The following is a 27,468-nucleotide window of genomic DNA, read 5'->3' as shown; positions in this document are numbered from 1 at the left end:
ATATTTACAACTACCATTACTAACCAAACCTGTTTCCAGCCCTGCTCCTTCCCAAGGAAGAAAACAGGATAATAGGGAAGAATCGACTAGTGAAGAATATTAGTGAAAGTCTAACCCAAAATCACTACTGGAAACTGCACACTTATCTGAACAGGAAGAGACATTATAAAAAAAAAAACAAAAACAACAAAACCACCATCAAGGAGCATCTGTAATTTTCCAATGCAGATTACAGAAGACTGCGAGTCAGCAGTGACAAGACTGATAACAGTATGATGCTTTTGTTTTCTTTGTTTTACCCTTGAGCAGATAACCTTTCATATTTTGGTAGAGTAGACACGTTGGTGATGATATCTGTGTGATGTTGCAAAACTCCACTTTCTTCTCATCCCTCTGGGAGCAAATTTCCAGCTTTATAAAGAACAGAAAAACTAGAGGCACAGCAGTTTGTGGGCACTCAGAGACAATAATATCTATTGTCTCTATCAAAAGCTAGCTGAGGAACTGTCAATAAAAAGATAGTAACAAGTGACAACATGCTAATTTGGGGTCAGAGAAGCCAGACAGAGATGACATTTGACTCACTTATTTCATATTTTTTTTTTAGGTGATCCAGGACGCAAGCAGGCACCTTGCAGCTCTGAAGTTACATGTGGCTTGCAATCCGTTCAGATGTGCCTCCTGTAAGTTTGCTGTATCGGACGTTTAGTGGCAGGACTATGCTGGTGCTGAGCTGCTGGAGGAAGTGAATCAGCAAGGACTGATGGGGCAGATATTGAGTCACCTTGAGACACATCCATGTGCTTAGCTTTGTGGCTGAACCCCGACACACAGCAGAAGCACTGAGATCTATGAAAAATTACTGTTTTTTCCTTTTTTCAGGACTACTCCTAGAGTTCCTCTTCCTTTTAGCTCTCAGAAGTGTATATTAGCCGTCCTAAGGCATGCGACTCTGTCTGCACTTAAGTGACACCAGGGTGCCCAAACCTCTTAGGCACTTTTGAAAGCTTCATCCACAAACTATAAATACATGGGGATATGAATTAGATGTGATTAATAAAATAGACATTGAAATTAAGAAGAGGAAACTCTTCTCAACCAAGCCTTCTCATCCAAGAGCAGAGCTGGTAGAAAACCCCAGAGCCTGTGACATTTCAAGTTGAAGTTGAAATAGATTTAGCATAGTCATTCCCATGCTCTGACAGTAGAAATTCCCTACTACCTTCTAGGCATCAAGATTTTATGATACAATTAGATTTACTAAGTTTTGTACCTGAAAGAAGGTGAAAAGGTTATGCATAAAGGGGTATCACATTTTATACTGTAGCATCATGATTTACGAAGGTTTAAAGAAATACACTTTGGTCTTATTGTAGGACAGCCCATTATGAACATTAGTAAAGCCTACATTGTGTATAAACTAGACAAAACATAGAAGAAACAGACAAGTTTATGCTAAAGGCTGTTAAAGAAATTACCCAATGTTCAAAAAAATTGAAATGTATTTATTTGGCATCAGTTTCCCAACTATGAACTGAGATTTCCACTACCTCAATTTCTTATCTCTGCTGCCCATTGAAACAGTATTTGAGAGAACATTTATTACCACAGAGTCAGCAAAAGTTCCAGAACTTGTGTTCATGAAGACTGTAAACTTTTCACTCACTGCATTTCTGTGAATCCAGCTATGGATATTTCTAACTCCTGAATCCCGTACTCCAACAGATTGCGTTTTCAGTCTTTTCTCCACTGTCCATGTGGAATCTTGGTCCAATGCAGAAGCTGAAGGCTCACCCAAATGCTTCGTTCTGGTTTACTGCTACGGTCAAGTTTCTAAAATTAATGCTCTAGGATGCAAGTAGTACATCAGGAATAAGAAAATAAGATGATCAGACACGGGTATATAAATGGCAGCAGGAGTCAGACTCTGTTGGGCCTTTATAAATGGCATAACTTATCAAAAGATTTCTGAGAATTTAATGGAATTAACAAAAAAACCCAAACAGCTCTCTTTCGTGACTGACACAAAGGCCAAATAAGGAAGTCAGGCATTCCACAGATCAAAAGATAGTAGTGCTTATATAAAAGATGTTAGCTAGAACAGATACACCATTTATGACATGAGAAACTCATCAGAATAGCACCCCTCGATCATAGTTGAAGATACTTCAGTCTGTTTCTAGGTTAAAGTAGCCCTTGTTAACATTGGCCACGGGATAACGTTGGAACTACAAGCACTTAAAACTGCCTCTAGTTCTCCTTTCCTTGCTTCCAAGACATGGCAAAATAAAAACCTATCTAAATGAACCATCACATTCAGCTGATGACATTTGGTCTACATAATACTTTACAAAGGATGATCCGTACATAAATTCTGGAGTAAGGAATAGCCTAGCTACCTAGTTTCTTTTTAATATTAGTGGACGTCTGACATAGAAATTTCTATTTAAAAAAAAAAAGAATGAACTGTTTCTATTAGGCACCTCTGCAGGCTCTGCCTCGTCGCCATCCATGTACTAACGATCAAGAGAGAAAAACCATGTTACACTTTTGGCGACCACAAGCATATAGGTGGTGGAGCACATTTGCAGTGACTGCCAGGTGGCTTTAAATAGTGCGTTTCATTAAGTCTTTTAGCAACATGCAATGTATTTCCTGCAGTAAATGGCACTTGTTTTTCTAATTGTGGTATTTGCAAAATGCCACACGTACAATTAGAGGCTACAAGAACTTTACATGCAAAGAAAAGGACAACAGCTAGTGTTGTGTACGGATGCCAAAGTTTACCTCATATATTGAGGTGAGATGGTAGGTAATACCTCTGTAAATCTAATTTTGTCTAAAAATCCCATTGGGAATTCTTGGTGCTGCTGCAAATGAAACATTTTGTTGTCATTGCTCAATTCAGAATAGAAACATTTCAAGCTCAAGAAGCAAGCTTTCACCCCATATGAATGTCAGGGCAGCTCCGTTGCCGTGTTTCTGAGTGGTGTGTCTCTGGTGCACTTAAACCTAAGGGGCACCAAGGGTATGTTTCTTCCCTAGAGTGCTTCTGCAGGAGCTGTGTAGGTGTGAGATTCATTTGGTTCTTTTGTTTTTGTGTCTTTGTCTTTGCAGATCTCCACATCATGAAGTCCCGTTGTACTATTTTTGTTGCCATCCATTAAGTCTTCTGCCACCTCTGTGCTCTTCTTGTTGCACTGACAGATGTCGCTGGAGCTCTCTAGAAAGTTGATGCAAAACTTGATAACGAGTGCTAGCCAGGCCATCCCAAAGAGGATCCACAGAGAGATTACATTCTTGTACCACCCTGGATAGGTGCGGTCTGGGTTCATCCCTACAAGAGAATCACCCGAAACATTTCTACATTGGATCAAGAGTGCCTCAAAGGAGACATTACATGTAAAGCAAAGACAGCAGAAATATAGAACATGACTATGCCATCTACGTAGCATGAATCGATGTTGTAAGCAAGTATGTTGCATGACATGTCAGCAACAGCCTAGAAGTCCTTAGGAATTGTAAAGATTACCCGTAAGAAAGAAATATAAATCCCAAATTACATCTATGTCAAAGCAAAATTATTCACATTTAAGTGCACAGTTCCACTTCTCTACTTATCACTCAGCATCACAGTATTGTATTAGTACATAACAGGGGCCCCCAGCAGGCAGAAAGGTAAGCAGGTTTTATGTACTGGTGCATGTATCTTGTTAAGCCAGATATAAGCGAGCAAGCCTCTATGAGGAGGAGGGAAGGGGCCAGAGCAGTCCTAAAAGCTCTAAGAAAAAACAAGCCTTGGAAGACAGCTTGAAATTATGCTGCCTCTGTCTGGTTACTCAGCTAGGTACTTTGTGATCCCTTTGGGGCAAAGCCATATTTTTGGTTCGAAATAAATGAAAACAAGACGTAAGGGCTATTTGAGCCTTCCAAAGAGAATGCTTTCTCCACAGAGACCATCTGACAGGTGCAGTCTTGGGGATGAGAAGATCAGCAGCAGTTTAGGACCTACATAGCACTCTGTGTCCAATAGAAGGGCTTACTGAGTGCGTAAATTAACAGGTTGCAGGGCCAGTAAGAGAAGCTACATTGATATTACTAAATAAAACAGGCTAGAGACCACTCTATGACTTCAAATCCAAGTCCCATAGTCTAGCTTCTATTTTCCCCCAAAACAAAGCATCTGTGTCCAAAGTGAACATCGGGCATCACTCTTAGCATATGATATCCCCTGGATTTACCTGATCCAGAACAGTGCCACAGATCACCCTAGCAGGGCAACAGTGTGACAGTCATGAAATAGTGACTGTCACTTGAACCCATGCCCTGGTCCTGCTGATTTTTAAGTTGAGACATAAACCACAAACATGGGACTGTAAGGCCAAAATGGTTTGGCCACTACACACCACAGGTCACTGATGTATTCAGTTATTCCCATACTGAACCTAGCATACCTATGGTGGTATGCCAGTCACAAAGGTACCATACAGGTGAAGGTATGCCTGGAAGTGGGAGGTATACTAGAGAAGAGCTTCAAAATTAGTTATCAGGAACTGAGAGAAGCAAAGCTGCTGCAGCGCAGAGTTCAGTGTCATCTACAAAATCATCATTGGAAAATGCTGAACTGGCTAGCTTTTGTTAAGCTCCATGCAGCTACCCTTGCCCAAGATAACTTGATTCCAGCTCATTTAAGTGTGCCTACACAAGCTTTAGTCATAACTTTGACACATTATAGACAAGTCCTAAGGTAACCGCCACAAAGTCGTCCAAGCATCACACAAGCACTATGAAGAAAAAAAAAAAAAAAAGAATCCATAATAAGGTGTTTTAGTCTTTCTGTCTCCCAGGGATTCAAGGGTGCATGTGTTTCTATAATCAATTTGTTTTTAATGAGAAAGTCTTTATCAAAAAGGTGTGTCCTGTGTTTCAGCAAATGCATCGGGCGTGGGTCCAAACCCATTTCCTCTGGCAAAGGGTTTTGGCAACCAAAACTAGGCTGTGCCTGGTGCCTGACAGTCTACACCTAAGTGACTTAAGATGCCTTTTAGAAAGCAGTTCTCTGGGTTTTGACAGAGGAAATGGTTACTGTCTGTTAATGGTGATGCAGAGTAGCATCTTCTTAAGACTAATTGCTCCCAATGCACTGGAGCACACCAAGTGTGCCACCAGCGACTGCTGTGATTAGAAACATAGCACTCCAGTCTGGTGTTGCAGTCATTCATGGGACAGATCACTTGAATGCTGGAAGATTACTCATTGACCAGGAAATGATTTCTGTGTTCTTCCACATGTGGCATTGCTATCTCAGAAATCATGTCTTCTCAAACCTGTTAAATGTCTGCCACGACATATTTATCATCAAGTCCGTGGATTGCTAGTGGTGTAAAACTGCTAAGTTGGGAGCTTCATGTGCCACACGTTTGGCTTTGATGTTTAGAAGGTGAAAGCAGTGAAATGTGAAGTACTCACCAATCACATAATCTCCAAACCCTATTGTGCTGAGGGTGATGAAGGAATAGTAGAAGCCTTCTTCATAAGACCAGCCTTCTTTGTCAGAGAACAACAAGGGAGGTAGCAGGAGGAACAACAACAAACCAGTTACCAGTGCACAGGTCTTAATCAGGAGGGAAGCTTTTTTCTAGTAAAATGGAAAAAAAGAAAAAAAAAGAGACTGTCTCAAGAAGGGTGTCAAAAAATCCAGCTCGGTTTCTGGCTGAAGATGATGCTGGACTCCCACAAAAACACGCAAATATTCATGACATCACGACATTCCACCAGAATAAAGTGTGGCTCCCCCAGTCAACACAAACTGGGCATCCCCTTCATAGGTCCTAAATTCATGACAGTTTAAAGCCCATTCCACTAATGTTCCCATGTAACTTCCACATGCAATTCTAACTATGACTGATGATAAACAGACCAGATATTCTAGGACTGTGCATGTCTCTAAGGTTCTGGCACTTGTGTTGCTGTACGGGAAGCCATTCATCACAGAAGTTCCCTCAATTAATAAACAACCTTATCTGACACCTCATAGGGCTGTCATAAACTAAATTTATTTGCTTCCAGTTATTCCTGAGTATTATTGCCTTTTTGGCCAAATAGGCAGGCAGGCTCTCCTTGTGAGTCAGAGGATCCCCTTTCTGTCTTTTCTTTCCTGAACTTGAGGGTGAGGCATACCTGTCCACGTTGCTTACCTGCCAGTGAAACACCTCCTCTAGGTGACGGGCACAACGCTGAACCCCCAGCAGCATCAGCTGCCCGATTTCATTCAGGAGTACAAGGTTCAAGGGGATCCCAAAGAGCGCAAACAAGATGCAGAAGATTCGGCCAGCCACAGTGCTGGGGCTCAGGTTCCCATAGCCTAGGCAGAGAGGAACGAGGTGTTAAATCTAAAATATTCCCTGCTTGCCCTCCCTCCCCGGAGGGGTGAAGCTCCATCTTCTACAAAAGTTAGATGAGAAGGTCACTGCCCCAAAAGGACCTTTTTTATAAATAACTGTAAGTTACATCCATTGTTTGTCATATCCTATTGTAGGCTGGAAAATAACATTTCTTTCCCTGCCAATTTTGTTCAGTTCCTTTTCCATTTGCCAGTGAATTTCCTCTCCCCTACCCACTGTCCTGGCTGGGATTTGACGTGAATGCAAAACTTCCGTTTAGTTCAGTTTTTGTAAGCATTGTTGGCATAGGGTTTGCTGGTAAATGATCCTGCATAGCTATCAGATGGTCTCTGAATCATAACAATAGTGTTTTAATTATACCAACCTTTTTCTACCTCTGTCCCACAGGACTAGCGAACTTAATGCTGCCTCCTTGCTTATACTCCTCTTTTGTGCCACAAGGACTGAATGCACCTTAAACTGAAATTGTCAAAATGTTTGCCTAGAGTCAACAAACTAGGAGAAATCATATTTAACATGAGTAAAATAGTTCCATTTCAGACCTAAAGAGGAAAAAAAAGAAAGTGTTTGAAATTTTGCCTTTTTCTTCTAATCGTATGAATTGGTGTAATAAAAGGTACTGCCCTGCAAGCATAGCCTTGCTTGTACCATTAGACCATCACGGCTTCAACATCACTGCTGTGATATTTGTCTTTATTTCCTACATTTTCTTTTAAAAATGTCCTGCAAATTTGAAGACATGCATTTCAGTAATTTCAAGTGGTTTACGTCACAGGAAAGTCAGATTTAACTTTGGTTTGGTTTTTTGTTTGGGTTTTTTTTGTTTTGTTTTTTCCACAGGATGCTTTTTAAGACAGGGAAGGACTAGCACATGATGAGCATTTCTACAGGGACTTAGCCAGTCAGAGACCTACGGCCTCGACTACATTTCAAAATCACCTCCACTCATTAGAGATTTGTGTATGTCCACATACAAGATGGACATAACCTGGCAAAGCTTATCTTTTCAACACAAGTAACGCCATCCCCTCCCAGCAACACCCAACTGTTGGCTCAATGCAAGCACAGAGGTGCTTCCACCACCAATGCCTTGCTACCATGCTTGTAGGTGGTGTAGCCCCAGGGCAAGTGAGCTGCCCCCAGGAGGGAGAGGTCCAAGGGCTGGGCTCTGTACGCGAGACAAGTGAGAGCACAAAAATACGCAGCTGAGTGGATGGAGTCCCATTCCTTCACTAACCCCTGCTCCACACCAGCTGCAGTAAGCCACTGACCAACAACGTAGAAAGCTGCACGACTCTGAGCTTGGGGTATCTACACATTCTGTGCCAAGATTTGTGCTGACGAAATGTCTTGCCGCGGACAACTCCACAAACAGTTGATTATGCACGTGCACTGGCAAGCTAACCCCAGAAAAAAGTCTGACAGCAAATTATTTCACAGTATACGTTGTCTTTTCATTTCATTCCTACCCCACAAATTCAAAAGTCTTACTATCTGGACGACTTACCATTAAATAATTTTAGGCTTGAATGATTTGTGAGCCCCTGGGTTTAATACACGAGGTAAAACTTAATGTACTTCCAAAGTGATGGTCCCAGCAGCCCATTCCTGGGAGGGGGCAAGAGCATCCCCCGGGAAGAATAGGGTGCCCTTACATAACTAGAGTTCGTTCTGAAATACAGTCAAAGGGGCTAAATTAAGACTACACAACAGCTTTGATTCCAGTGCCATGTTCTTCATGATGTTCATGCACCTTCCCCACCCCCTCCATGTAATTGCTGACTTCTGCCAGCATCCACCATTTCTGGACTAACAGGTGTGATAACTGAGAGACACACAGGCAAGTACCTCTGGTAGATGATCCCATCTAAGTGAATTTAAGGGATATGTGCCTGGTGTGATCTGTTTCACACCAGCTGTGTCACATTTCATTGGATCAGTTCCAGTTTTTCCCTTTTATGGAATTCGGGTGTTTTGCAGGCTAGTCTGGACCCAGGAGGGGAGCATTTACTGTAAGGCTGGAGTCTGAACATGAGTCACATGCATTTATGGCTAGCCACTCCCAAGGTTTTTTGGTTTTGCATTTTGTGTGTGTGTGTGTGTGTGTGTGTGTGTGTGTGTGTTGTTATTTTTTGTTTCCTTCTTTCCCTTCTGTATCAAGTTTAAGAAGACTATATAATGGCTTGGACAGTTCTTTTTCCCATAGCTTTCCAGGTTATCCTGTCTCTGGAGAAAAACATCAGATAAGAGAGGAAGAAAGGTGCACGATCTCAAGTCACTGGGTGAAGCACAGCAGCCTTCAGCATTTCGGGGACCCCACATAGTGCTAATTGGAGAGTATCCAAGGTTAAGCCGTACGTTACATTTAATTTAGAGCAGCAAATTCGATGATGTAAGAAGGCCCAATGTGTACAGTAAGCCCAGCACACCAAACACCAGATCTGCTTTGCATATGATTTATCTGGCTCCCTTTTCCCCTGAGGTCAGCAACTCAAGATAATTTCCTGAAGACTTGGTGAGCAGTTGCTGTAAATATGCCAAAAAGCCATGTCCCATTAGCTTTTTATACAGGATACAAAGTTTGATCAAACAGCACAGGATACTTTAGATAATGCAAAATGGCTAGCAATTTAATTCTGGCTGATGACACGCACTTGCCTTTGGCCTAGACAAATAGATGCCAACATAGTCATATATAAACCCCAACTGTTATAAAACTCAAGCAGAGTTTATGAGTAAATGGGACTTACTGTCTTCTGTAAATAGAATGAGAGTAACTGGTGTCTTATACCATGGTGGGCTATACATTAGAAGATCTGAACCAAATTCAAAGACTGCAACAAACTACACTGGCACATCCCTCATGAGCCTGCTACTGGGATGGCACCTGGAACAGGCTCTCACCAATAGACACCAAGGGATGCTCACCAAAAACTAGAGGTAAAAGCATAAGCTTTTTCACTGAAGCAGCTGGATTAAATGCCTGCATAGCTTCTCTCATTTTGAAATAAAGTGCGGCGTAACTTAAACTTCCTTAGAAGAGGCAAAACGAGTGGCTTTTTTTCTAAACATTCATATCCACATGCTTTAACCCACGTGCTTCTGTTACACATATTAAGTAAATTCAGTTTTGTTTTCCTGCTTGCCTATTACATTCCTATACATAAGAGATTCAGTGGCTCTGCAGACTTGCTAATAGGAGGAGACCGATATGCGATTAAACAGATTATTAGTAAAAGATCCCTTCATTCGCATGACAGCATCGTACTTGCCGTGTCCCCGGTTCAGCTGAGGCAACTGCAACTTCCTGCTACCCACAATGGGAGATTTGTTTTGCTCCTGTTCTCACTGCCCAGACATAAGAGTATTTTAAGCAAAACGTGTTTAGAATGAAAAAAGAAAATATGCGTCTTTCACAGGTTGAAAAACATCTGCAAGTCCACCAAATTTCTGCTGTGAAGAAGAAACAGATTAAAAAAAAAAAAGCTGGAGGAAGAGTGACTTCTCTAACCAGTAACTTTATCAGTGGTTTCAGCATTCAAACTTGTTATTCTGGAAGTTTGGTTTAATTCTTTCCTCCTACCTGAGTGGACACAAGCCATCACTTCCCACAGGAATGACCTAATCCCAAATTTACAGAATGTTCTTGTTGACAGTATTTTGCTCTGAACACCCAGGCACTCAGGGAAGCCTCAGAGCCAGATGTCGTGACTAACACAAGTGTCTGATCCCCAGGGCCACTGGGCAGCTCAATACGGGGTGCCGGTGCTAGAACTAGTTTATTTTGCGTTACACATTGGAATACTCAGAGAAAGATGCTCCAACTTGGCAGCTGGGGTGATCTCCAGTGAGCCACAATTGTGTTCTCCCAGGCACAGGATGAAATCGCACGCTGCTCTCTCACACCTTCATGGAGCAATAGAGCCATTGTGCTGCTCCCACCCCCTGCTCCTTCTCTAACACTTTCCAGACACTCCAAACTTTTCTTTCCCTTGTGCTCCTTACAAATAACCTGAACATTTTAATCTGGGCTAAATGAAAGGTTTTGTTCATGATGAATTCGAATGTTGCATTCAGGAAAAAATAAAAATATTCCAATTCAGTTTAAATGGACGAGATGCCATCTTATAATGCAGTAGACAAAATGGAAAAAAACCCCAATCCCAAACAAACCTCTTGATTATGCACACAACCTTAAGATATGTTTGTCTAGTTCCTGAAAACATGAGCATGGGCCCAGCTTAGCCAGAAGGTGTCCCTGATAAAGCCCTTGGTAACCCAGTCTGATCTCATAGCCGACTGCTTTAAGCAGAAGGTTGCACTAGAGACCTCCTGAGGTCCCAGGAAACCTGAATTAGCCTATGATCCTTATAAGTGTTGGGATTTCAAAGGTCATTTGGTATCACCTACATTCAACTGAACACTAGCAAGTCTGAAGTTCCTATCCTCCCTCATACTTTTGAACGCCTCTGCGAGCACTAGCTACACAAAACAAGTGAAGGTGCTTGGCTTCTTGAGCTTCTTGTGAGATTTCACATTATACCCACCAAGTCTGCTCTAAGTGCAGGAACACTCGTCAGCTGGACACAGTCACTGAGCTCAGAAGTCAGTTATTTCCAATTCATCCATCCACAGACAATAACTCTGCTAAGGCCTCCCAGTTGTGACTCAGCAGGCCCAGTACTCACACTGGCATCTCAGCTTTATAAAAAAGGCAAGCCAAAAAGTTAAATAATTTTATTTTAAAAGCTAGTGGTGGCAGAATCTCAGGAACTGTGCTTTATATGCTCATTGGGACTCTGGTAGGTTGAACCAGGGCATGTGTGGGAGGTGTCCATCACTACTCATTTTAGCTGGTGCTGTGATGAAGTAGAGACCAATATCTAAGCCTGGCAGGCTGCAAAACACATTTGAACAGAGTTCAATTTTAGCCCTATGTTCCAGGCAACAGCAAAATTTGGTTGCACGCTTCTTCAGTGAAAGGCCAGAAAAACGCTTGGGATGAGTACTCCAGCTTTCTTCTATTCATTGTATTTGTACTGTGTATACACTGGAAGCTGTGTAGTGGGCTTAGTCTCAACAGGGCGAGATGGCAGGCAGTCAGGAAAGCTGACGAAATTTGCCAGCGCTCAGGAGACAGCTCAGAGGATGTTACTGTGAGTGCTATCCCCACATCTACCTACCAGTGACCTCCCACAGACTATTGTGCCTTGTCCACTTGGCCAAGCCTCTAGATCAGCTCTGACAGCTGCCACAGGGCATCAAAAAGATCAACACAAAAGGTGTGGGGTTCTTAGGCAGAGAAATCCCCTACATAAACCTGAGGTTCACAGAGGATTCAAATGTGAATGTGGCCCCAGGCTCTTATTCCATGTTTTAACCACTTTGAAACGTCAAGTTGCTTTAACTGGATTTCCCAATAGATTGTCAGCCGGCAATGGGGAGAAGCCTGGCCATTTCTCAGGAGCTCCACCACATGCTGGGCAGCACTACAGAGGGTTAAAGTCTTAGAGAAACTCTTGCTGGCCCAAAGCCGTACACTGCCAGGACTTCACAGCCTTGAACTGGCTGTTGTTTTTTCCCCCCATGGGAACCATCTGTAGCAACATACTAAACGTCTGTGACAATGTACTAAATACCACCCCTCACTCAGTAGCCTGCTCTTTGGCCCTCAGTCCTTTGGGAGACTGCTGTTAAGAGCTATTAAACTGTGTTAACTAGAGAAGGAAAGGACAGCAGGAAGGTCTTCACCTTCCTTTCTTCACTGTGAGATACTTTACTTGCTTTTACTACTCTATCTTACACTTAAACAAGGACCCTTGAAATTCATACAAATGAGTACTTAAGCTTTGCCACCAGAAAATGGGAAGGCAGCATGCACCCAAGACAGAGGAGGCTGTTTGGGCTAGAGAGGACAATACTCTTCCTTCTACTCTTGGGTTAGTATAGACAACCTCAGTCTCATCACAAATCCTTTCCCTAGCAGCTCCTCTGAAATTACACCACCCTGTGGTGCTTTGACTTCAGGAACTTTCATCTTGTGCCCAGCTCTGAACTTGCTTTGACCTCTGCCCTGTTAGTCTAAATTAACTAGGAGGAGAGTAAACACAGAAAGGAGAGACTGTGTCAACAAGGGATAAAGATGTCTGAGGAATAAAACCATCAGCAAATTAGTTTCTCTTTATTTAATCATGTTAAGTACTACAGCTCTAAAGGAACTCTGAGATGATTCTCCAAGGCATTGAAGAGAGGGTGTTCTATGGAAACACCTTCAGAAAGTGAGATAACACACAAGATCTGGGATGACATGACATGTAAAAGACAGCAATGAAGAAAGCACAGAAGCACAACATCAGGGAGAAGCAATGGGCAGAAGGCCAGGGCTGCCCATCCCACATAATCAAAAGTTATAAGTGTAGTTCTATTTAATATTATGAGATTGGACAAAAACTGCATAGTCTTTGGGGCACTCCTTTAAACAACAGATTTTGGTTGATACACATCTGTTCTTTAAACCTTTGGGATTAGGGTACCAAGTGTGTCCAGCCCGCAAGTTAGAACTTAGCTTTGCTTTTTAAGTAAAATTTGCATACTGCTTTTTATCAATACTGGAAACAGATGAAGCTGTCATTCAAATGGAAGAAGGGTACAGCACAGAAGATACTGCAACAGGAGACACTGGGATTCAAATTGTGTCAGTGGGGAAAGAAGCAAGTGTCCCTTAATTGGTGTTAATCAGGAAAGAAGCTAACACCCCTTGCTGTATCCTAGTGAGACTGCACTCTGGTGAGGATTTGAGTAACACACAAGCCTACTGAAGGGGGTTAAAGCCCCTAAAGCAGAAAACAGAAGCTGGAGTGGAGACAGCATCTCGTAAAGGAGTGATGAAGGTAAAAGTGATAATGGCTTTAGCAGTGCTGTTTGAGAAGATTAAGGAAGAAACAGCTGATGCAAAAACCACAAAGACATTACATCTAGCATTAGTTGCAGAGAAAGAATATGGAAGAGACAAACAGAACAAAGAAGGACTTGCATCAGCCCGAGCACATGGAGTAGAGTCCACCTAGACTCTTCATCAAAATCTTTATGTAGTACCCCTGAATTGCTGAGAATCTTTCTTCCCCATTACCATTTAAACTCTATTCTTTCTGAACTCATTTGCCAGAATACCTTGGCTTAACTCCTGTACATTAATCTTGTGAAGCTGGACCTGCTTTCAACGGTCCTATATTCACAGCCTGGGATAAGCTCTTCCTTGCCATCTAAGACATGAAAACCTCAACGAACCCTTCTCAGAAAACGTTCTTAACTGTGTCATTTACTCCATAGCCATGGCTTGCACACAAAGCTTCCTTCTGTGAGTCACTCCTCTGAACTTCATTGAGTTCTTTGGAAAGGACCGTGTCTCTTTACTTGACATCACCAACTCCCCTTCTCAACCACACAGTGATGTCTGGGTCAATGAGGCTGCACCAGCCACTATCTGAAGAATTTGCATGAAGAAAGAGGACAGGAAACAGCCTCAAGGTGAGGCTCTGTGAGGCCATCTGTATTTTCCTCTCCTACAACATACTGTTATCAACAGTGTTAAGACACTAACCTGTACACAATTTACAATTTAACTTGGAGGAAAAAAAACAAACAAAACCACAAAAATCAGGGGCCCGGTTGCCTGAAGTTCTCTGCTAGAGGCAACTTGTACAGCATTCTCAGCTCCACAATTGAAAAATCATTAACGACCCCCTAGAATCACAGCATCAGCTTTAAAATGATGAGATATAGACAGCTGTAATATTTGGTTCTTTTTATTTGCTCCCTACCATAAAGTCATTCTGCCTGCCCCCCGCCCCCCTGCTCCCCAAGCCATCAGGGCAAGGAGTTTACTTAAAGAAAAAAAGAGTAGCTTAGGCTTTCATGGAGTAGCAGCAAGAAATGTTTAGTCTAAATCTCTGCCGGCATCACAAAACCCCTCATATTTTAACATGACAAATTTGATTCTTCCTGAGTGTGGTTAACTTAAATTGGTTGTGGTAAAACAGAGTCACTCTGACAGTTTAGAAACTAATCAGGATTAACTACAGAGGCAAGCAAGCAAAGCGGCTCTGAGCGGATGCTGCTTTGTACCAGAGGCTGGAAGGAACTGCCCAGGCTCTACGCTGGAAGCCCACAGCCTGTGCAGCCCCGTCTAACGAGCCTCCACTGCCATCATCTGGTACAACCCGGACCTGGTCGTACAACACACCCAACATAGCTCCCAACCAAGACAAAATATGGGAAAAAGAGCAGGGCAGGAAAATGTACTGAGTCACAGAAAGGCTTGGGGATTTCCCCCTCCTCCCCCACCCCATGCAAAAAAAACCCCAAACCCTTCTCACAGAGGTCTTGCTTTGGGGCTTAATGTTCTGAAGTCAACATATCTTCAGTAATGATCAGAGAAATCAAAAGAATGCCCCACCTGCGTGCACAAAGAAAATCCTCAGTCTAAAAGCTATTTGAAATTGAAGAGAGCTGACAGATTCAACACAAATCAGGAAACGTGTAAGGGTTTTTTGATATTCAACAACCCTCTCTCCACGTACTCTTACCCCATGGTTTTTGTAATACTGGGTCACACAGTAAGAAAGAGACAGGGCAGGTTACTAGTAGTTTTGGGGACATGCACTGACATTAATTAATAGAATCTGTAAGTAACACTGCAACTAAATACATTTAATTGTTTCCATTCTTCCCCCCCGACCCCTTCCCTCCCCGACCTTATTTCAATCATTCCTTTATGGCTTTGCATTACTCTGTTGCTGAAACTTGACTCATCTGAATTGTTTCGTTTATCCAGCTACTTTGCTTTCACCTAAGCAAGCAGGTCCTTATCCACTACAGGTAGCAATAACAAAGAATAATTATAAATACAGCCTCCAAAGAGTCAACAGCCAATATGAAAATTTTTTCAAAGTTCTTCCCTCTCCTTGTGACCATGAAAGCTTATTTCAATGCACAATTCAACTCAGACCTCTCAGAGGGCACTAAAGCTTGGGAAAGTATAGGCAGTGCAGCAGCATGAAGTAACACTAGTTCCACGTCTGATCGTGTAGGTCCTCATTCCCACTCTTTTCCCACCTATGAGGCAGTCCTGAGAGCAGGGAACTCTTACCAATAGTTGTTATTGCAGAGATGGAGAAGAAGAAAGACCCACTGAAGTCCCACCTGCCCAGGCTTGTGGTGTTTCCCTGGAGGGTTATGCCACTCTTGTAGGCTTGGACGATACCCTGCAAAGAGACAATAATGTGAGATCCCACAAACCCCCTTATGGCAAGTTCATGTCACTGGCATTTTCAGTGCTAGCTGGTAAAGTCACAAACTAGAAGTACTTCCGAGACTGTTGTTTCCCTTTTAATAGAGGATATCCTGTGCCTTAGAGACCAAAGAGCTGAGAGGTCAAAAAAGCCAGAAGCCAGCAAGTCGGTTCTAAGGAAAGAGCAACTACCGAATAAAAGAGAGTTGCACATGCACATGGTAGATCATACAGGTAGATGTGGAAGAGATTGGAGAAAAAGCCTAGCCAGTTAAGTTATTGACACTGCCTTATGACATATTCATCAGGAAAAGAAAGTGTTTCCAGATGGGATATTCTGATAGCGGTAGTCCCAAAGCAGCAAATACAAATGCATATGAAAATGATACAGATCCCTTGCCTGTACTGGGCAAGAACCATAGAATCATAGAATTGTTAGGGTTGGAAGGGACCTTAAAGATCATCTAGTTCCAACCCCCCTGCCATGGGCAGGGACATCTCCCACTAGATCAGGTTGCTCAGAGCCCCATCCAGCCTGGCCTTGAACACTTCCAGGGATGGGGCTTCCACCACCTCTCTGGGCAACCTGTTCCAGTGTCTCACCACCCTCATGGTGAAGAGCTTCTTCCTAACGTCCAGTCTGAATCGTCCCAGCTCTAGTATTAATTCATTCCCTCTAGTCCTACCATTACCCGACATCCTAAAAAGTCCCTCACCAGCTTTCTTGTAGGCCCCCTTAAGATACTGGTAGGCCACTATAAGGTCTCCTCAGAGCCTTCTTTTCTCCAGACTGAACAATCCCAACTCTCTCAGTCTGTCCTCATAGGAGGGGTGCTCCAGCCCTCTATCATCCTCATGGCCCTTCTCTGGACACATTCCAGCACATCCATCTCTCTCTCATAGTAGGGGCTCCAGAACTGGACACAGTACTCCAGGTGGGGTCTCATGAGAGTGGAGTAGAGCGGGAGAATCATCTCCCTTGACCTGCTGGCCACACTTCTCCTGATGCGGCCCAGGATATGATTGGCTTTCTGGGCTGCTAGTGCACACTGACGGCTCATGTTGAGCCTCTCATTTACCAGCACCCCCAGAACATATAATGGTGTGATGTAGGAGAGAGAGACTACACAGGATGGCCAGTATACTAGTATTGGGGCAGTATGTCCCCACATCAGGACTACAAATATGAATAAACACATTAATTAGCGTGATGCCTGATTCTGTTCAAACCACCTGGGAAAGACTCAGATGTCACCACACTGAAGTGTGCAAAGTTATGCCAAAATAAAATATCAGATGTCTTAACAGTGCCCACATCTGACTATACCTTCTCATGCCAATAAAGTTAGTGACACTGAACTGAGTTGTGTCCAAACCAACATTAATCACAGCACATACACTAAACATTTCACACCCACTGTCCAAGAATCCCCGAACGAAAAGCGTAGCCAAGAATAAAATTTCCCCCCGCCTCTTCTCCCAGGGCTGGTATCTGCATTGGAGTTTCTCAGGTTGTATGGGATGCAGGCTCTGACTTTTCTCCGTTCTCCTTGATCTCTGACAATACTTGACCCGAGGTTTAAGCGTAAGAAGTTTTGCAGACAATGCCCTAAGTCAGGAATCACAGTCCCCATGAACATAAAATAACCCCCAAACTAAACCATATGGCAAGGGAGATCCTGTAAATTTATACAGGCAACCTGTATTTTTTCCCCTCCAGAAACTAGTGGCTACATTTGAAAAATAAAAAGCTTGTTATTCTCTCAAGCTTTCCTTCTGGAGCCCATCATCTCCACAGTTTTAAGTAGTCTTGAACACATATACACCTGCTGAAACAGCAATAGTTCAGCTCGCAGATAAATTTATTATCAGTTTGATCAGATAGACTCAAAAAAACCTACACATGCAGCACGTTTGTTGTCTGTTCTCCTGCCTGATGATGCAAGCTCAGCAACTGACAACATTACACACAACATTGAGTTTTTAAAGCCAGAAGCACTTAAGGACCAGAGAGGATTGTAAGAAACTGGCTGAATCAGCCCAAAGAAAAGGAAATTTCTTCATGCAGAAAGGGGAACTAAGCAGCCTGCACAAGACATCACGTGATTAGCAAGCAGCAGTAACCAAGTCATTAAACATTTAATTTCACATCAACACACCACTTCCACTCTGCGTGGTTTAGGACAAAGAGACTGAGCAGTTGTGAGCACCCATGCCAGCTTTGCAGTGACTTACAGCAGTGCAGCCTCTCGAGTCCTTGCCTTAACTTTCCCAGAGGTGATGCCTGCCAGGAAATACGGCTTTTGTCTTACGAGTCTGCAGATAGGCTGAAGTATTTCCACTAAAAGGCATGATGATCCTGCACTCAATGGGAAGGAAGGTGCCATGTAACTATTACTCATTGGCAAAGAGCAAGGGCTGAGCTTGCAGGTGTTCTCTGGGATTGAGGCACTAAATATATTTCCTGTAGGTCTTCAAGAGTCTTCAGCAGTTAGCCTCTGGCCAAGCATTTCCTTGTTAAATCTTGTTATCAAACATCAGATATCATTAACCATTAGGCCCATTGTACCTCTCACAGCCCCATATGGGACTGCTGAACACTCATGCAAATCAAAGCCACTTGAATAAACAGACACTCCCAGCAGAAATGGCAAGTTCATTACTGTTAGGAAGAAAGAGCTACTGATGCCATCCTTAAAGGGGAGGATTTGTAGAAGGTAGAGATAAGGATACCGACTTATGGTGTTTTGGGGGTTTTTTTGTGTGTGTTTAAGTAAACAAGTGTTTTACTACAATATCTAGATTCAACCTTTGACACACAGCAGCAGTGATAATAGAAAATTAAAGACTGATTCTTCTGAGAACAGTACACCAATGGAGCTTGCCTTCCTACAGATGCAACCAGAGAGGCAGATTCACGAAAGAAATCCATAGATAGCTAATAACACAGAGAAATTACTTCTGGAAGTCATTGGACTGCAAACTCCTGGAGGCTGAGAAGGTATCAGTGTATACTTGCCCTAATTTAATATGTTCCTCTAGATTTCTCTTTTTGGTTAGTGCTCTTTTTTCCACAGAAAGATTTTAAATGGTTTATCATTTTTCTCACAACACAGGAAAACCCCAGCTAACACTCTAATAGACCAGCTGAATTCTCCCCACTTTTCCCATTGAAGAGGCACCAATACGTCTCTACTGACAATTTTCAAAAAAAACCCTGAAGCATGTTTTGGCACGTGGGTTCAAGATTTATTAAAGAGGAACAGAATCATACATATTGGGTCACGTCTGCTCTGTTCCCTTAGACTGCCTTTCTGAGAACTAGAGACATTTTTTGGTTTTACTTTACACCGATATTGAGGTGAAATCCTAGGGATTTTCCTTTTTCTCTTAATTAGGCTAGCAATTTACATGGTATCTGACACAACACCTGATGCATTAAAAAGCAGAAGCGGCATCACAAATCAGTGTTCGAAAGCAGGTATCTGCCTGATCTAAGACCCCAGTCAATACCACCAACTGCTCAAACACAGCAAATCTTGAGATTGCGGAGCTTGGTCTAGATATTTTGTGAACTTGAAAGGTCACGTGTGCCACTCAAAGAAGAACAGGAAGGAAACAAGTGGGTGGTTAAAATAATGAGCAAGAAGCAGAACTCAGTTCCACTTTGGTTTCTACTGACAGACAAGCTACCCAACATGAAAAAGTAATTTCACTTCTCTGCACTTATTTTCCCCCGTTCTAAAATGATAATAATTTACAGCTCACAGCAATTACATTTTTAGCTGACAATGTGTATATCATTTGAAACTGAAAAGTTTCTATGGAAACTATTGTAACTGATATAAGATTTATAAATTAGGATATTTCATATTCTTACGCCTTCATAAGTCAGTGAAACTTCATTTGCAGGCTGCCACATTTTCTCATCAAGTAGCCTGGTTTGTGTCCTGATAGCACCATGCAAAGCCTACTTGCATGGTCAAATATTGTCATAGCTGGTGATTAAAAAAAAACAGTAGGACTTCCATTCAAAGTAGGCTGTGTAAATATAGATGTCTGTCCTGTTATCTTTGTGATAAAACATGCCTCAGAATACCCAAATTGGACCTCCAGCTCCATTTTGGTCAACTGTAAAATCTGAAGTTTCACTTCAGAACATCATAAACTAATGCTTGCAAAATGCACACTATGTTAGATCATTATATCCCCGTACAAATCAAAGCCTAGCTTTGCGCATCTTTCTGCGGGGAATTCCCTCCTTTAATTCAAGCTCACTGGTAATTCCACAAGGAAGCTGCGGATTTCTGCTGATTCCCTTATCTAACATGTCTCTGACTTATCAAACTTATTTCAGGACAGCAATACCCCTTCTTTCCTTCTCTTCTACTATCAGTTAGAATAATTGCTGGTTCTTCCTGCAGAAGCATCCGAACACAACATCGTTCCCATTTCCTTATTATAGCCCTTCATAGCTCCGGGGCTGTACTGACACAAATGATTGACAATGAATGCCTCATCTATCCTGGAAAAGTCTCACCAATCTGTACAGCTTTGCACCAACAAACCCAATGTAGTTACAGTCATACTAGCAAAAATTAAACCACCCAATTGAATTACACTCTCAAGAGAGCTCTTTTGTTCGTGTTGTCTAGTTTAAAAAAAAAAAAAGAAGAACAAACAAAAACACACACAGAAAAAAGTGAGGTTGCTGGTTCTACCAGGACACCCACTTCAGTATCCAGAAGCTTAATGCAGACAGCCTATGGAGTTCAGTTCCCTCTTGTCACTTGAGAATTAGACCTTTTTCTTCCCTGCAAAATGTACGTTTATTCTCCTCTATTTGCTTGGAAGCGCTCTATCCTTCAGTCATACCCCGAAGTCTCTCATTTACCGTGTGTGCTGTGTTATCAGCCCTAGGCAACTCCCAGCTTTCTCAGCTTACACACTTCCTCTCTTCTAAAACCCTCTTATCACCTGTGGGCCCCTCCGCCACCAGCTCGTGGCTGCAGCGCAGCTTCCGATCACCGAGTCCTGCAAAAGGTGACTATTTACTCTGACCTCCTTAACCCCAACTAAAAATTGCATCTGTCACCTCTGCACTGAGTCACAGCTGCACATGACTAGGGTACAGCTTTCGAAAAGAAGCATTCACAATCAGCAATAAGGACTGGATGCATGTGTATATGTAAACTGAGACACTGCTTTCCTTGCAATCTCTATCTTCAGAACACAACGCTTCTCTTGCCTTCTATAATCTTTATGTCAAAAAATAAAGCTTTATATAGATGATTAGTCAGACCAATTCTAATCTATCCGCCCCGCCATAACAACAAGAGAGATATAAAGCGAAAAGGGGAAAAGTGAAGCCTTGGAAGATTATGACCCTACCAAGGATCTCTGTAAGAATTCCTGACTCAAGCTAAAAATCTCTTGTTTTGGGGGAGAGGGGAGACAAGAGGAAAGTATTATGGAAGGAGTCATACAAATGACCCTTTTATAAAGCACAGCTCCAGCCACTGCCCTTGTCCTGTGCTTCTGAACTATGGCATTTTAGCCAGAGTTCACAGTAACCTTGAAATACCTTTGCAGGCAAAAGCAGTATTTATTAATGGTATTTGAAAGCAGCTCTCAAGGAAGGCAGAAAGCATGAAAATGGACTGGGATAAGAAACTTCACTGCCAAGTTTAGTTGAAGCTTACATATTCATATATTAAAAAAGACATAAAAATCAACAAACCTTTCCAGGGAGTAGATGCCCTCCTGAAAACTGTTTGCCTCATTTCAGACACTTCCTCTCACCTTCACAATCTATCAATGAGGGAAAGGAGGTGTTCCCAAGGCACTAAACTACCATTTAGTTTAATGAGAAAATATAAACTCACATAAGCTTTCTTTGCGCCCTGGAAATTCTGTGCAATGTTGGTATATAAACATTAGTTTACGTGTCACAGAGTATCAGCTGTAAATTAGGAAACAGTTAACATTAACCTTGGTATCAGATTGCAAGGACAAAAGTCAATTAACTGCAAGGTAATTAAAAACTGGAATCACACCTTTCCTAGCCATAAGCACTGACGCCCTGTCCTTGCTTGGAGTGGAAGGTTAGCTGAATCCTGACCAAAAGAAGAGCAGACAAAAAGTGCATTATGAATTCAATGGAATCCAGCTGTTTTTTTTTTTTTTTTAACTTCATGTCACTTGAATAACCTGAGACCTGATCAAATAACTGCACTGCTCCCCCCCATTTGCTAATATAATTGGTAATAGTTCCACTAAACTAAGTGAACCCTACCAACAAAAGCACTTGTAGTCTGCAGCTGGGTCTGCACTACAGTCTAGAATTCATCTAGACTTACTCTTCAGCAGAAAAGGACGAAGAGATGCAGTAAAGTACAGTAATGCTGCAACCAATGCTACCCTAAGCCACTAGTAGTTTTTCCTGAAAATTAAGCTGTTATATTAAGGAAGAATCTGTGGCATGATTCATGGGACAAAGCAGTGCTGGATTCCAATCGCTTCTCAAACTCCCCGTGATACAAGCAATTTAAGAGCTGGGCTGCAACAGAGCTAAGTAGGGTCTATTGAAAGGAGCTGCCTGGATAATCTACAGAACAGAGCACAGCAAGTTGCATCGCATCATCCTTGTGAAATTGAGTTCTTTCTCTAGTGGTTAATTTTTCTTTTAGTTGCATTTAAGAAGGATAGAGTATGATGAACAAGTACCTTTAAGAGCAACCCACATCTTCAAACAACTGACAAGAATTACTATTTCTTTTTTCAGAAGGCCCCCTCCCTAGAGTCTTCAGACATCCAGTCCTAATAGCGTGTCTCAAACCTTCCTGGCTGGACAGGTCATCGAGACGGTTATCGGTTAATTCCAGCTTGCTACACTTCCTTGTTACTTCCCACACTTCCTTGTTACTTCCCACCAAGCCTGATCAGCTGTAACCAAGAATTTGATAATATCAAAGAACATATCTCTTTAGGCAGAAGCATATAAATGTAATAGGTTCCTGTGCTCCACACTTCCCTCCCCCGCTCCCCAAGAATGCACACACTTGGTAAGGTAACCACAGTTCTTCTCAATTAAAGAGTCTGGAGAAGAATGAACTGGCTATAACTTCAAAGTAGCAGTACATTTTCCTAAGAAGGAAATCGGCAAGAACAGTTACAGGGGATCAGTCCTCTTACATCTGTGACAAGTCAACAGATATTTGACTAAAACAGGTTCTATACAGATGTCACTGCTCCACAATACCAAGAGCCAATACTGTGCCTTAAAGTTCCTTATCACCAACAGGTGATCTCTGATGCTCACCCCTAAATAGTTACTCACTGCTGCATCATCTGGAGACAGGATGATTTTAGTAAACTGCATTTGCAGGGCTGTATTTCCTGACAGCTGGTGCAAATCTCTGCTCCTTCAATGTCAGTGCAAGACAAGGTATTGATGAGGATCTTTCAGTCACATGGAATCTCGTTGCTCTTGTAAACATGAGCTAAGGCTCTCTGTGCAGCTCTAGCTGTTGACTCTGGAGATAACAGTATCTAGATCCACCTGCAGGGTTTAGTTTATGGCCTGCCCTTTAGAATTAGGTCGTTTTCACTACACCTTAAATGTTGCTAGACAAAAAAAGTTATTTCATTTAGCTCATCTTTCATTTTCTCCTTCTCAATTTATGTAAACAACTGGGTTTAATTAGCATTACATATCTACAACAATAGAAAGTGGATATAACAATATAATAAATACAGAAAGCAGCTGTATTAAGGAAAAATGTATATGATAACCAAAGAGTTTATAGCAAAAAAAAGAAGGGTAGTATGAAAAGGATGCCAGCTACTGTTTTTCACTGTACTAAGGGCACATCACCTGAAACCTGCCTTATCATTGCATCTGTTTCCATCTTCTGCATATCTTAGCATCAAAGGCTTCCTTTGATGTGACCTCACAGCAAGTAATTCTAGCATGTGAAGACCACCACCATATTTATAATAAAAAGCCAGGTATTGCCCTCTGTTTGTTGTCTAATGGTTCTTGAGGAACTGTTTGCTCTTGATCTTGTTCCTCATTAACATGTGTTCATGTCACAGACGGCATGCAATGTCAGAAAAGTAGCGTGGGGTTAGATGGGTCAACAAAACCAAACTTAGGTCTTTCTTGAGCAGGTGTTACTGGATACACAGTAGAAGGACGTATGGCCAGAGTTCCTCTGTTGTCCCCTACACTGTCCTTGTTCTAAGCATAAGTAACAAAAGCCAATAAAATGCAAATCAGTCTTCCCCATATATACACACATGTATGTATAAACAAACAAGAATGCATTTTTTGTTTGCTTATGCATAAAGCATTTGCACATGCTACCCTCAACTATGTAGGAAATGTAGAACTGTTCAGCATCCCATAGGGGAAGAGCCAGCCACTCTCTTCAGGCAAAAAAACCAACCCAAAACACAGCTGTGGAAGCAGGGACCCACCCCTACAGATGTCACACACTTTGTTCAGTTTTTGTTGGTGGTCTGCTATTTCCACCTCCTTCTGTCTTTTCTTTTGTTGACTAGAAGAGTACTTCTTCCCTGGAAAGGACCTGAGCCATAGAAATTACTGAATGAGAATTCACTGGTCTAGCTACACAGCATGGTCTGCTTGCCTTTGCCTTTCCTCCTGCCCATCTTCACACTGTGCTCTCCTGCTAGCTCCTCAAAGCAGGAGCTCTCTATTGCTCTCCATCTGTGCAGGGGCTAGAACAGTGGATTTCCACTCCCAGTTGGTAACTAGGAACTAAGCGATAAACAGATTGTAAAATTATGTTTGTACATTGCTTAGCAAACTGAGATTTTATTCCACATTGGCCCATATACACTTAAAATAAACAGAGTTTAGAATTATCTAGGATGAAAGAGCCGTAAGAAAACAGTGAATTGCCAGTAACATCAAAGCAATTGAAATTCACACATTGTTTTATGTTTTCACAAACACTCTTTATAGGTCTTTCTTAATTAGCAAATAATCAGCTGTGTATCTAGAATACAAGTTTGTTATCTGAAGAGAGCCCGTGATGACACTGCCTGATAAACTGCATGTAATTTACTGCAATAACAATTTACTGCACAGAAAAACATCCCATTTTTTAAGCACACTTAGAGTATCCAAGCAATTGCCCCACAGGAAATTAGAAAAGAGGGTAGGAAAGCAGCAGTCCTGCGAGTTACCTGTTTAAGATTAATTTCTCACTGTGAAAGTTATTAAAAATAACACACACAGCCATTCAAACTCAGACTATGGTTTCTCAAAGCATGAAGGCATGCACAAACACTCTATAAAATGAAACTTCTTTGTAACTTCCTCACTTAGGGCTCACTCAGGTCACAATTAATTACCCACACGGCATATTCCAATTCTAACAGTGTCTGGTCTGAAGGGATTTAGGCGGCTATCCTCTTCTCTTGACCACCAGACAGCATGAAGAATTAGTAGAGGACACCCTACAGTAAAACAAACCATCAGAAGGATATTAGAAAGACCTTTCTACCTACTCAGTTGCCATCATCATCTCTCTGCTACTATCACCTCGTTACTCTCATTCAAGTGAGCCATGAGCCATGCCTAGTGCTCAACTCTTCAATGGACCAGTGCTGGATGAAACTTGGCTTAGAGCTGCCTTTATAAAGTGCCAGACTCATCTCCTCTGATGGATTTCTCACTTCTGACTATTTGTATTCCACAGCTAGCACAGTACACAATATAAATAATGAGTAGATACCATGGTACCTTTCAAGGGCCCAGATTTATGTATCTTCAATGTACTACCAACTGAGAATTTACCACCTAGAAAATCAAGGGATGAGAGCCTGACATAGGTTATCAGCATAACTTTGTCTGCCAGAGCCTTGCTGAACCTCCTGACAAGATTATCTATTTCATGGTTTGTGTTTTTCTCTCCACTGGAAAAAAAAAACTGAAAACACTTATCCAGCTCCCTTTTAGGTCCTTTGAACTCAGGTGGCCAGCTACTATGGTTTCAGACACCACCAAACACTGTTTTTACAAAAGAAACAGTTTTGTTTGTTCGGCAACATCTTTTTGAGGCAGACAGACCAAAGCAAGCAGTATGTATTCAACCACCAGCACCTACTGAACTAGAATGGTTCGGTTAAATATTCAAGTCACTTCAATATTGTAGGTTTTTCTTTTTCAGACAAAAATTGAGCACAGAAAGAACCCATTTACCCCACTTTGCTCTTATCTAGAATAAGATGCACGTGCTTGTAATTTAATAAGATTTGGTCCTGCTTTACATCTTGCAGCCATCCTGCAAATATTCTTGGAAACATTTTTAAAGATTTAAATTGTGTTACCAGGATTTTTCCATATCCCTTTAAATAACAAGTAGAAAACTGAAAGAGTTAGACACTCATACAAAACCCAATTAAACTTACCATGACAAAGCCTTTCCATTAGAACTTACCACTCGTAAGACACCACAGGCTATAATTCATTCTTAAACTCAACAGCAAGGGAGAACCACCTGCAACTAACCCCTGGTAATTATCACATAATGGGCAACTCTGCCACTACCTTCCTTCTGTCAGGACACATTACTTAAAAACTCATGACCACCACCACCACTTGTGGGCAGACAGTGAAGAACAAGAAAGACTCTTTTATCAGCAGAAACAAACCATGGCCCAAAATACCCGACAATAAGCTCAGCATCACGAGGCAGCGCTACCCACTTCTGCCATGAGGATGCTGCCCATGGAGCAGAGAAACTTTTTCTATGCCATGGGGCAACTTCTGCAGGGCAGGACAAGGCAAGCACATAGACAGGAAGAGAGTTGAGTTTGGGGTTTGTTATTTTTTCTTTAGAAAAGAAGTATTACTGGCAAACAGGAGGCCAGGTTTCTGCTGTTACTGTCCCCCCCACCCCTCCCGGTATGAGTCATAGAATGGTTTGGGTTGGAAGGGACCTTAAAGATCACCTAGCTCCAACCCCCTGCCATGGGCAGGGACACCTCCCACTAGACCAGGCTGCTCAAAGCCCCATCCAGCCTGGCCTTGAACACCTCCAGGGATGGGGCACTGACAACTTCCCTGGGCAACCTGTTCCAGTGTCTCACCACCCTCGGTGCCTGCCCCGCAGCTGCTCGGCTCCGCCGCTGCCGTGCCGGCGGAGGGGCCGGCGGAGCCCGGTCTCACCTGGACGAGGCGCTGCAGGGCGGGCCCCCGCAGGCAGGTGTGGTTGGCGAGCAGCTCCCAGTGCTCTTGGAGGAGGTGCTGGGCCGCCCGCACCTCGGCCGGCCGCTCCAGCGCCTGCAGTACGCCAGCCCCCAGCCCCACGTAGCCCACATAGGCCACCAGCAGCGCCGGCAGCCCCCAGCGCCGCTGGCGCCGCGCCGCCGCCACCATCGGCCCCGCCGCTGCCGCCGCCCCCGGGGCCCGAGAAGCTGCCGCGACAGGGGCGGGAGCGGGGCCGCCCGCCCGCGGGCGGAGAGGAGCGATGAGCCGGGCAGGGCAGGGCACCCGGCCGGCCCCCAGCGCCTCCCCCGGGCCGGCCCCTTCCCACCCTCCGCGGCGCGGAGGGAAGCCCAGAGACGGGCTGTGCAGGCAGTTCTGCCGCTTACCCCTGCGGCAGCCCGGGCGTCCCGCCGCCCCCTTCTTCCTCTTGCGCCGCCCCGCTCGCTGCCTGGCTCCTCCGGAGCCCTAAACTGCCCCAGGGCTCCCTTCTCCGCACCGAGTGGTGTTCGTCCCTGGAAGGGATGCTACCCGAC

At 43.0% G+C, this 27,468-nt stretch overlaps 1 protein-coding gene across 1 annotated transcript; it reads right to left on the bottom strand.

The window, feature by feature from the left end:
- Nucleotides 1-1,484: 1,484 nt before the first annotated feature.
- On the bottom strand, nucleotides 1,485-27,177 carry LOC141740672 (potassium channel subfamily K member 17-like). The gene is made up of 5 exons (XM_074579711.1): nucleotides 26,897-27,177; nucleotides 15,553-15,667; nucleotides 6,198-6,364; nucleotides 5,470-5,638; nucleotides 1,485-3,337 (listed from the first exon to the last, which is right to left on the bottom strand). Exons 1-5 carry the CDS (start codon nucleotides 27,104-27,106, stop codon nucleotides 3,042-3,044), a joined length of 957 nt encoding a protein of 318 aa, XP_074435812.1. The 5' UTR covers nucleotides 27,107-27,177; the 3' UTR covers nucleotides 1,485-3,041.
- Between the last annotated feature and the right edge of the window lie 291 nt (nucleotides 27,178-27,468).

Source organism: Larus michahellis, chromosome 3, assembly GCF_964199755.1.
Source record: "Larus michahellis chromosome 3, bLarMic1.1, whole genome shotgun sequence".
NCBI lineage: Eukaryota > Metazoa > Chordata > Aves > Charadriiformes > Laridae > Larus > Larus michahellis.
Note: the sequence above shows the minus strand (reverse complement) of the source record. Positions and strands in the feature narration are given on the sequence as shown.